Raw genomic sequence first — 11,934 nt, 5'->3', positions numbered from 1 at the left:
TGGTTGTAGGGCCTGAACTCTGGGCCTGGGCGCTGTCCCTCAGCAATTCAGCTCAAGGCTAGTGCTCTACCTCTTGAGCCACAGCGCCACTTCCGGGTTTTTTCTTTTTGCTTATGTGGTGCTGAGGAATCAAACCCAGGGCCTCAGGCATGCAAGGCAAGTGCTCTACCACTGAGCCACCTTCCCAGCCCTGCCTTTTTGTTTTTAAAGGGTAGGTAGTGCCTAGGTCCTGAGTTCAAACCCCAGAACTGGCACCAAACAAAAACAAAACATGTCAGATTTTCTGTCAGGCCTAGTTTTGAACTGTGATCCTCAGATCTCAGCCTTCTGATTAGCATTATAGGCATGAGCCACCTTTGCTAGCATAAACTTGCTCTTTTGATTAATGACTTGTCTTGAGAATCTTCCCAGAAGGATCTACATATTTACATATAGATTGTCTTCATTCTAATTGGTGTATTGTGCCTCATAGTTTCAATAATTATTATTTAAAAGAAATTAAGTTGATTAATGGTTTGAATTCTGATACTACTAAGCTGTCCTCCTCCAAAAGACTGTAAGCAGCCTTTTTTTGGGTTGGTTGTGGGGCTTGAATTGGGGCCTTGGTGCTGTTGCTGAGCTCTGTTGCTCAAGGATAGTGCTCTACCACTTTGAGCCATAGTACCAGTTCTGGTTTTCTGGTGATTAACTGGAGATAAGAGGCTCACAGACTTTCTTCCTCAGGCTGGCTTTGAACTGTGATTATCAGATCTCAGCTCCTAAAGAGTTAGGATTACAGGCGTGAGGCATCAGCACCCAGGGAGAAATCCTATATTGTTGGGCACTTGTAGTCCTTTGGGTTCAGGTTGTTAAATAATAATTTGTGGCTTCTTTTGATATTCCTCCATAGCCTTGAGGATGGTCTTTTGGAAGGTAGTTGTTAGAAACTTCATGGCTCTGTTATCTACTGTTATTAGGTGCTCTCTTAGAGCTATAGTGTCAGCTGTATGCCTGCATCCTGTCCCTGATAGCAGAGATCCTTTTTTCTGCTTGACTTTTGCTAAGAGCTCACTTGTGATTTTGGGACTCTTCTAGCTATTAAAGTCATTTGCATGTGGAGTGTATTATTTTGTTCTGTGGAAACAGGTGTCTGTCTAGTCAGTCTATCCCCTTTTCATAATCCCCAGTACTGTTCTGTAAAACATACATGATGGTGTACATCTGTGGATATGTTTTTATGGCTTATTAATATAGAGGGGATGTTTTTTAATGGAATTTCAAAAATACTTGTAGGCTTATTAAAAAAATCTAAATATGTTTTTTATTACAGATAGGAGATCTTCAGCTTTGCAAACTGGATGAATTAGATTGCTTAATAAAAGGAATTTTATACATTGATTCAGTTGGATTTAATGGACGGTCACCATGCTATTACTTTGAAAACCCTGCTGATTCTGAAAAATGTCAGAAGTTACCATTTAATTTGAAAAATCCATACCCTCTGCTTCTGGTGAACATTGGCTCAGGGGTTAGCATCTTAGCAGTATATTCCAAAGATAATTATAAGAGGGTCACAGGTACCAGGTAAGTATTTTATTTTATTTTTGTTTTTGCCAGTACTGAGGCTTAAACTCAGGGCCTGGGCATTGTCCCTGAGAATTTTGCTCAAGGCTGGCATTCTATCACTTGAGCCACAGCATCACTTCTAGCTTTTCTGTTTATATATTACTGAGGAATTAAACCCAGAGCTTCATGCATGCTAGGCTAGTACTCTACCACTAAGGCACATTCCCAGCCCAAGGAAAGTATTTTATTAAGAAATCATTGTTTAACCAAGCTTTTGGATATTACAACTATCTTCAATACTTTGTTGAAATTTTGTGAAAGTGTTAAAATTTTTGGGTTTTGCAAACCCATGTTTCTTGAAAATTTTGATTTCATGACCTACTTCAGTCTCTCTTGTTTAGAATTTTTACTGTAGCTTCATAAAATGAATCACTAGACTATTAATTCTTAATTCTTTTTTTTTTTTTTTTGTTGGTCATGGGGCTTGAACTCTGGGCTTGGGTGCTGTCCCTGTGCTCTTCAGCTCACGGCGAGTGCTCTACTGAGTGAGCCATAGCACCACTTCCGGTTTTCTAGTGGTTTATTGGAGATAAGAGTCTCACAGAGGGCTGGGAAGGTAGCTCAGCGGTAGAGTGCATGCCTTGCAAGCATGAGGCCCTGGGTTCGATTCCTCAGCACCACATAAACAGAAAAAGCCGGAAGTGGCGCTGTGGCTCTAGTGGTAGAGCACTAGCCTTGAGCTAAAGAGCTGAGGGACAGCGCCCAGGCCCAGAGTTAATGCCCATGACCAGCAAAAAAAAAAAAAAAAGAGTCTCACAGACTTTCCTGCCTGGGCTGGCTTTGAACCGCGATCCTCAGATCTCAGCCTCCTGAGTAGCTAGGATTACAGGTGTGAGCCACCAGCACCCGGCTAATTCTGTAATTCTTATCCTCTGGTATGGCACATATGAAGTAGCTAAAGTTCCTACATAGGTTTTTAAAAGAGAAGGGAAGGGAAGGTCCTAGCTTTGCAATCTGTAGATTTTATGTCTATACATGTATTCACATGTACATACACATCAAGGGCTGAGATGGGCATGGTTCAAATTGTGAAAATGTTCAGGGTTCCCATCAATAGAAAAATGGGTGAGGCTGGGCACTGGTGGATCATGCCTATAATTCTAACCAAGGAGGCTGGGATCTGAGGATTGTGGTTCAAAGCTAGACTGATCAGAAAAGTACCTGTGAGACTCTTATCTTCAATTAACCACTAGGAAACCAGAAGTGGCGCTGTGGTTCAAAGTGGTAGAGCAGTAGCCTTGAGTAAAAAGAGCTCAGGGACAGCACCTAGGCCCTGAGTTCAAGCCCTTTGATTGACAAACAACAAAAACATGGGTGAGGATAGACTAAAAAGGAAAGCTTAGATGTGAAAAGAATGTTTTGGCTTCAAGATCTACAGGACACTAGAAGAAATAAGGAACTGGGGATTGGGATCAGCAAGATTTTTTTTTTGTGTGTGTGTAATGAGGCTTGAACTCTGGGCCTGGGTGCTGTCCCTAGCTCTTCAGCTCAAGGATAGCTCTCTACCACTTGAGCCACAGCGCCACTTCTGGTTTTCTGACCAGTTTATTGGAGATAAAGAGTATCACAGACTTTTGTGCCTGGGCTGGTTTTGAACCATGAGATCTTCAGATCTCAACCTCCTGAGTATGATTCCAGGTGTGAGTCACTGGTGCCCTGCAAGATTTTTTTAAAAACAGGTCTGGGCTAAAGAATTAGAATAGTTTTGGTCAGCAAATATCATTGGAGGAATCTAGTGGGTGGGTGGCATCAGTAAACTAAAGTAACTGGGAAAGGGAGGAGGTGCCAACATGACCCCAAGTGTGTTGACTGATATGCACCTGGGGGCTTCACACTCAGCAGGCACCGACTGCACTGGAAACATGGGCAGGACCTTACATTTTGTGACTTTGTTGCTGGCTCACATGAATATGTTCATTACATTGAGTGCATATGTGGCACCGTTTTCAAAAAAATCTTAAGACATATCTTAATGTGCATGACTGGGTTGCTGTAAGGATTGATATGAATGAATATGGTTTCAGGGTTTGTAAATGAAACAGTCACCTTCCTGTTCCTATTTTTAAAAAATACCACAATAGGGCTGGAAGCTTGGCTCAAATAGGGCTGGAAGCTTGGCTCAAGTGGTAGAGTGCCAATCAACCAAGCAAAGCTGAGCAAGCTTGGGCCCTGAGTTCAAACCCTGTACTGGAAAAAAACAAATTATCCCTCCCCTCAATGTTATAATACTACACTGCTTGTTTTAATCACAGTCTTGGAGGAGGAACTTTTTTTGGTCTCTGCTGTCTGCTTACTGGCTGTACCACTTTTGAAGAAGCTCTTGAAATGGCATCTCGTGGAGATAGCACCAAAGTGGACAAACTAGTACGGGACATTTATGGAGGAGACTATGAAAGGTTTGGATTGCCAGGCTGGGCTGTGGCTTCAAGGTAAGGAGGGAGAATGTGTGTTGTACGAATTGCAGGGATAAAATCCTGAACAAGAGGCATATGTTTCCTGTGCTGGTACCAAGGATTGAACTCATTGGCTTTTTTTTTGGTCGGGTCGTGGGGCCTGAACTCTGGGCCTGGGCACTATCCCTCAGCTCTTCAGCTCAAGACTAGTGCTCTATCACTTGAGCCACAGCACCACTTCTGGCTTTTTTTCTTTTTGCTTATGTGGTGCTGAGGAATTGAACCCAGGGCCTCCTGCATGCAAGGCAAGTGCTCTACCACTGAGACACCTTCCCAGCCCCTCACTGGCTTGCTTTTTTTTTTTTTTTTAAATAAAGAAGCAACTTTATTGAGAAAGTTCCTACACTGACCAGCCAGGGCCACAGCACAGGCTCGGGAGCTGATACTGCGACCCTCACTGGCTTTCTTGATCACCTCTAGCACTCTACCATGGAGCCATGCCTTCAGCCTGACTTTTTGCTGGTTAATTGGAGATAAGACAGTCATGGGTTTTTCTGCTTCGAATAGCAATCTTCCAAATCTTAGCCTCCTCCAGTAGCTAGGATTACAGGTGTGAACCATCAGTGCTGGGATAGCATGTTTTATTTTATTTTTTATTTTTATTTTTTTGTCAGTCGTGGGGCTTGAACTCTGGGCCTGAGCGATGTCTCTCAGCTCTTCAGCTCAAGGCGAGCGCTCTACCACTTGAGCTATAGCGCCACTTCTGGTTTTCTGGTGGTTTATTGGAGATTTCACGGACTTTCTTGCCTGGGCTGGCTTTGAACCATGATCCTCAGATCTCAGCCTCCTGAGTAGCTAGGATTACAGGCATGAGCCACCGGTGCCCGGCTTAGCATATTTTATAGTGAAATATAATTTACTATAAAGTCACCTGTTCAAAAAGTATATAATTTAGTGCCACTTCACCATAACTAATTTTCAGGAAATCTTAATCATATTTATATCCATTACTTGCAAATACAATTCCCCACCCTTAACCCTACCCAACACAAATCTATTTCTGTTTTTATATTTGCCTGGTTTAAGCATTTCATATGAATGGTATCATACAGTGTGCAATGTTATCTTTCCTACCTGGCTGTTATCGCTTAGCATAATCTCTTTTTTTGTTGTTGTTGGTTGTGAGGCTTGAACTCAGGGACTGGGTGCTGTCTCTGAGCTTTTGCTTAAGGCTAGCATTCTACCACTTTGAACCAGTTTTCTGGTGGTTAGTTGGAGATGAGTCTCAGACTTTTCTGCTTGGGCTGGCTTTGAACTACAGTCCTCAGATCTTAGCATCCTGAGTAGCTAGGATTGCAGACGTGAGCCATGGGTGCCCAGCCTATATATTCTTTCTTTTTTTTTTTTGGTCCGTCATGGGGCTTGAACTCTGGGCCTGGGTGCTGTCCCTGAGCTTTTCAGCTCAAGGATAACACTCTACCACATGAGCCACAGTACCACTTCTGGTTTTCTAGTGCTTTATTGGAGATAAGAGTCTCACGGACTTTCCTGCCTGGGCTGGCTTTGAACCGTGATCCTCAGATTTCAGCCTCCTGAGTAGCTAGGATTACAGGCATGAGGCACCGGCGCCCTACATGTATATTTATTTATTTATTTATTTTGGTGTCCATCCTGAGGCTTGAATGTAGGGCCTGGACATTGTCCTTGAGCCTCTCTGTGCTCAAGGCTTAGTACTCTACAACTTGAACCACAGTACTACTTCTGGCCTTTTCTGTTTATGTGGTGCTGAGGAATTGAACCCAGGGCTTCACACTTTAGGCAAGCATTCTACCACTAAGTCACATTTCCAGCCCCCCTTCTTTTCATTTTCCAAGGCTGACGTGTAGCGCACCCTGTAGCTGAGGTTGGTCTTAAACTAAGGGCCTTTCTACTTCAGCCTTTCAAGTACTGGGGTTACATATATATGCCACCATGCCCAACTTTCATTGTGGTTTTGATTCATGGTTGCCTAATGGCTAGTGATGAAGTTTTGCATGTGTTTATTGGCTGTGCTTGTTACTTTAGGAGAAATATCTATTCACATCTGATGCTAGTTTTTAGTTTTTATTATTGAGTTGCCAAGGTTATTTACATATTGTGGACAATGTCATCTATTAGATACATCATTTTCAAATGGTTTTTCCTCTCTTGTTTAGTCTTTCAAGTCCTTAATGGTAGGCAAGCATTCTGCCACTAAGCTACATTCCCAGCCCAGGAACAGTAAATTTTTTCAAGCCAAGTATGGTGGTGTATGCTTGTAATTCTAACAGTAGGGAAGTGGAGGCAGAGGCAGAATGATTTTGAAGTTTAGGTCAGCTTTGGCTATGTAGTAAGACCTTGTAATCCCGCTACTGGTTAGAGGTGGAGATCAGGAAGATAATTAGTGGCCAACTAGGGCAAATAGTGAGACCCTTATCTCAGTTAGTAGTGCTCACTGCCATGGGAAGCATAAGTAGGATTTTACTCCAGATCCACCTGGGCATTATATGTGATATCCTATCTGAAAAATAACTAAGAATAAAGGACTGGGGAGTTTAATGCCTACCTAAATTTAAGGCTTTGAGTCCAACTCCTTGTACTGCCAAAAACATTTTTTTTAGCTCTTTATTTTCAAATTTGAATTAAGTTTCATTTTGAGTTAATTTTTATGTATGATACAAAGTAGAGGTCCAAATTCCTTCTTTAGAATGTGGCTCTCTAGTTGTCCAAGCACCATTTGTTGAAGACTTTTTGTTTTGTTTTTGGTACTTTCATTTGACTTTTTTTCTCTCAAGGCTGGCCCTCTACCATTTGAGCCTAAGCCACTTCTGACTTTTTACTGGTTAATTGGACATAAAGAGTCTCTGGGATTTTTCTGCCCATGCTGGTTTTAAAACTTGATCTTCAAGCCTCAGCCTTGCTTCTCTGAGTAGCAAGGATTACAAGTGTGAGCCTCCAGCATGTGGCTGAGTTAAAGACTTCTTTGGTTAGAAACATTCCTAAGTATTTTATTTCCATTGATGCTATTGAACATGGAATTGTTTTCTTTTGTTTTTTGAGACAGGATCTTCATATGTAGGTCAGATTGGCCTTAAACTTGTGATCTTCCTGCCTCAGTCTCTCAAGTGCTGGAATTGCAGGTGTGCACCATCATGCCTAGCTTGGAATTGTTTTCTTAATTTTATTTTGAGATTGTTGAGTACAATTTTTTTTTTGTACATTGGAGCATGTGTTTTTTTGTTTTTGTTTTTGCTTCAGAGAACCATTTGAGTTGTTGTACAGTGCAGAAACTATACATTCTTTATAGAATTTTAATGTTGCATTTGAAATAAATTCAAGTAAAGACAAAGAAAACAAATAGTTGGAGGACATAGTCTGTAGCAAAAAACTATTCATGACAACTATTTAATTTTATTGTAAAGATGCTGTACAGAGGGATTATAGTTACATGAGTAAGGGAATGAGTATATTACTTGTCAATCATTGTTACCCCTTCCCTTTCTTGTTGTTGTCCCACAATCTCCCTCCCCCCCGGCCCCCTGCCTGTGGGTATCCTTGTTGCAATGGGTCCTATGTCCTTGTTTCAGCTTTGTTAGAGTTTTGCTATTCCCCTTCCCCTCCCCAGATTAGGCATATGTATATATAAGATGTAGGGTACCAAAATCAAGTACAGTGACAACAAGGGATATGCCATAGGGGATAGTAGGAAAGGCATTCATGTATATGTATTTGCTTTTTAATTTTGGTACTTGAGTATCTATTTTCTATTTTTGCAACATTTGCTCATTTTAGCATTTTTTTTCTGACTGGGTGAGATTTTTTTTTTTTTGAACTCTGGGTCTGGCACTGTCCCTCAGCTCAAGGCTGGTGCTCTACCACTTGAGCCACAGCGCCACTTCCAGCTTTTTCTGTTTATGTGGCACTGAGGAATCGAACCCTGGGCCTCACGCATGCAAGGCAAACACTCTACCACTGAGCGACCTTCCCAGCCCCTGGATGAGATTTTTTTCTGGTAATTTATTAAAACAATTCTGCTGGTGAAATTTGAAGTACTTTATCTGCTGTGGAAATCTGAAACAAGTAACTCGTTCTGGAGGCTGTCTGTCTATGCTTTGCTTTGCTCTACTAAAGCAGTTTTGCAGATGTGAAGGTGCTCACTTTTGTGGAACAGCTGTTCAGTTGGAGTGAATTGCCAATAGAGGTTTCTTCTGAATTGGCTGTGTTGGCAGGAAGGGCAGTGTAGATTCCAGTAGATCTGGGACTGAATGCAGGACTAGCTGGTATCATTTGGAATTCAGTAGAAGCCACCAGAAAAGCTGCTCAATTAGAACACTTCTATTTGAAGCTGAGTTCTCATTGGGCAGTGAATCCATCCGTATAAAAAGTTGGAGGATTTGAACAGTGTTGCCCTAAAAGTCAGTTTTATGTCAGAAATTTCTGTTGGGCTGTGTTGCTTTTGGTTTAGCAATGGACTATTTTTTTCCACAGCTTTGGAAACATGATGAGCAAGGAGAAGAGAGAGGCTGTCAGTAAGGAGGATCTTGCCCGAGCGACTTTGATCACTATCACCAACAACATTGGCTCTATAGCAAGGATGTGTGCCCTTAATGAAGTAAGGGGGCATAGCTTTCTTCTGTTGCTCTGAGAAAATGCTGAAATTCCTAAGTGGGCCTCACCTTAATGTAGTTAGTGCCTTAGTGGGGTGAACTTTGAATTAGTGTAAAGTTAAAACTCTTCGAGTACAAAGTAATCTTTATTTCTTTTTTTCACTTAACTAAAGATAAATACTGTTAATGTAGAGGTAAAATGACCTCTGTTGGGAGAAAGTGGAGGAAGGTAGGGCAGTGATGGGGGTGGGTTTGATGATGGATAACAATGCTGATTCTAGACGCATGCCCACCTGGAGCTGTAGAGCCCTGGGAAGGAATCTACAGGAAGTCACTGGAGCTGGGAGAAGACTGAGCAGGCAGAGGAAGGCCTGCCCTGGCTGCCCTCCATCTCAGCAGAGCTATCTTTGTGCTTTCAGCTTCTTTACAGTGCTGCCTTGTAGCATTTGGGTCAAGCAGCATTGTACAGGGCTATGAAAGAACCAAGAATGGGCTGCACTGAGGGAGAGAGGATCTAGGATCCAGAAGGTGCAGCTTAGTGGCTTTTTCCCTATTTATACATCTAGTTTAAACATTATTCTTTAAATAGTTTATATGGAAATGTGGCTTAAAAGGAAAGCTCAAAAGGATTTGTCTTTTTTTTTGGTTATGGGGCCTGAATTCTGGGCCTGGGCGCTGTCCCTCAGCTCTTCTGCTCAAAGCTTGTGCTCTACCACTTGAGCCACAGTGCCACTTCCAGCATTTCCTGCTTATGTGGTGCTGAGGAATTGAACCCAGGGCTTTGTCTTTTATCAAAGATACTAGGGGATCACATAACTGATAATTCATTTGAATACTACTATTCATTGACATATTTTAAGACATTTTAGGTGATGGTACATACTGTTGTATAGTTTCACTTAAAAAATACTATATATTTCTTTTTTTTTGGTCCGGTCGTGAGGCCTGAACTCTGGGCTTAGGCGCTGTCCCTCAGCTCTTCAGCTCAAGGCTAGCGCTCTACCACTTGAGCCACAATGCCACTTCCGGCTTTTTTTTTCTGCTTATGTGGTGCTGAGGAATCGAACCCAGGGCCTTATGCATGCAAGGCAAGCGCTCTACCACTGAGCCACCTTTCCAGCCCAATACTATGTATTTCATGGCTACTTATTTGATCATTTTTGTTGTTGTGGTTGTTAAAATTATTCCCATAGAGTTGAGCATTTGGGCACCAGCTATAACTGTTCAACACATAGTTTTAAGTGTGTGAAGCTGTTTTGTGACTTACTTTTTTTTTTGTTAGACTTCTGATTGTTCAGTGTGGCCTAGATTATGAATCTTGGTACAAATTGCTGTGACTTTTGGTGCACAGGCTGCACCCATTAATATTATGTCTAGCATTAATGAGTGGATAAATTTTATTATTTAATGTTGGGGATGGAATTTCATGTTTTTTTTTGTTTTGTTAATTTATTAGGTCTAAAATTTCAATCACTAGTGAAAAAGTGTCCGTTTGTGGCACTTTTCTTGTTTGAACTGCAGTCTTTTTTGTAAACCTACCTATATGCCATTTTTATTTAGCAGTTTTTATTTGTCATGTTTAATACAAATGTGTATTTTTTTTATTTTTTTTAAAAATTTTTATTTATTTTTTGGGTCTGGTCGTGGGGCCTGAACTCTGGGCCTGGGCCCTGTCCCTCAGCTCTTCAGCTTGAAGGCTAGCACTCTACCACTTGAGCCACAGAGCCATTTCCGGCTTTTTTCTTATGTGGTGCTGAGGAATCGAACCCAGGGCCTTGAGCATGCAAGGCAAGTGCTCTACCACTGAGCCACCTTCCCAGCCCATGTGGGTTTTTTTTAATGACAGTTTTGAGCATACATGTAGTGGGTCCATAGATGTTTGGGGATCAAATTTCATTAGCCTTGAACCAATTGGATTAAATTTGATTAGCAGTCAAATCACTACTAAAAACTATAGTGCTGTGTTGTGTAGGTTCTATGAAAAGAATTAAGAATGAAACTAACTGCTCTTTTTTGATGTGCTTAGAATATTAACCAGGTGGTATTTGTTGGAAATTTCTTGAGAGTTAATACGATCGCCATGCGGCTTTTGGCATATGCTTTGGATTATTGGTCCAAGGGACAGTTGAAAGCACTTTTTTCAGAACATGAGGTAAGTGGGATTGTTTCTGGTGATTGTCATATACACAGAGGGCACAGTTTATATTGTTGTGACAGCTGGGCTCTGCAGTACTTGTTTTGTAATGGTGAGGTTTAGCTTTAAAAATATAGAGAAATAGGGCTGGGAAGGTGGCTCAGTGGTAGAGCGCTTGCTTTGCATGCATGAGGCCCTGGGTTCGATTCCTCAGCATCACATAAGCAGAAAAAAAAAGCCGGAAGTGGCGCTGTGGCTCAAGTGGTAGAGCATTAGCCTTGAGCTGAAGAGCTGAGGGACAGTGTACAGGCCCAGAGCTCAGGCCCCACCACCGGACCCCCCCCAAAAAAAACCAAACAACCATATATATATATATATAGAGAGAGAGAGGAATATAAATCAAGACATTTTCTTGGCTGGGCACCTAGTGGCTCATACCTGCCAGCCTTGGCAGAAATGTCTCCATGACACTCTTATTTCCAATTAACCCCCAAAAAATTGGAAGTGGAGCTGTGGCTCAAGGTGGTAGAGTGCTAGCCTTGAGCAAAAGAGATCAAGGACAGTGCCCAGGCCCTGAGTGCCCCACACTACCAAAAAAAAAAAAAGAGCCTCTTTGTATTCAAGGCTAGTGTTCTAGGGCTGGGAAGGTGGCTCAGTGGTAGAATGCTTGCCTTGCATGCATGAGGCCCTGGGTTCGATTCCTTAGCACTACATAAGCAAAAAGAAAAAAGCTGGAAGGGGTGCTGTGGCTCAAGTGGTAGAGCGCTAGCCTTGAGCTGAAGAGCTGAGGAAAAGTGCCCAGGCCCAGAGTTCAGGCCCCACTACTGGACCCCCCCGCCAAAAAAAAAAAAAAAGGCTAGTGTTCTACTACTTGAGCCAAGAAGCTAACTTCCAGCTTTTTTTTTTTAAAGTAGTTCATTAGAAATAAGATTTTTGTGCCGGGGCTGGCTTTGAACCATGACTCTCAGATTTCAGCCTCCTGAGTTAGCTAGGATTGCAGGTGTGAGCCAGGCTAAGAAAATGCTTTGATTTATATATCGCTATATTTTTAATGCCTTTTTTTGTGTGCCAGTCTTGGAGCTTGAACTTAGGTGAGGGTGTAGGTGTTGTACCTGAGCTTTTTTTGCTTAAGCCTATCATTATTCTGCTCCTTGAGCCACCGTTCACTACTCCCCCC

General features: G+C 42.0%; 1 protein-coding gene across 2 annotated transcripts in view; it reads left to right on the top strand.

Annotated features, from left to right (window-relative positions):
* Pank2 (pantothenate kinase 2) overlaps window positions 1–11,934 on the top strand; it is a 29,279-nt gene that overhangs the window by 12,298 nt on the left and 5,047 nt on the right. For both annotated transcript variants that reach the window (XR_001174833.1, XM_013010896.1), the window contains exons 3-6: window positions 1,310–1,563; window positions 3,858–4,034; window positions 8,505–8,628; window positions 10,650–10,775. Coding sequence is in view for 1 of the 2 variants with exons in the window: in XM_013010896.1 (XP_012866350.1) it covers window positions 1,310–1,563; window positions 3,858–4,034; window positions 8,505–8,628; window positions 10,650–10,775 (681 nt within the window). In the remaining variant the exon portion in view is untranslated. The remainder of the gene's footprint in view (window positions 1–1,309; window positions 1,564–3,857; window positions 4,035–8,504; window positions 8,629–10,649; window positions 10,776–11,934) is intronic.

Source organism: Dipodomys ordii, unplaced genomic scaffold (genome assembly GCF_000151885.1).
Source record: "Dipodomys ordii isolate 6190 unplaced genomic scaffold, Dord_2.0 Scaffold13, whole genome shotgun sequence".
In the NCBI taxonomy this organism is placed as follows: Eukaryota; Metazoa; Chordata; class Mammalia; order Rodentia; family Heteromyidae; genus Dipodomys; species Dipodomys ordii.
The sequence above is the reverse complement of the archived record's forward strand: the minus strand, read 5'-3'. Positions and strand labels throughout refer to the sequence as shown.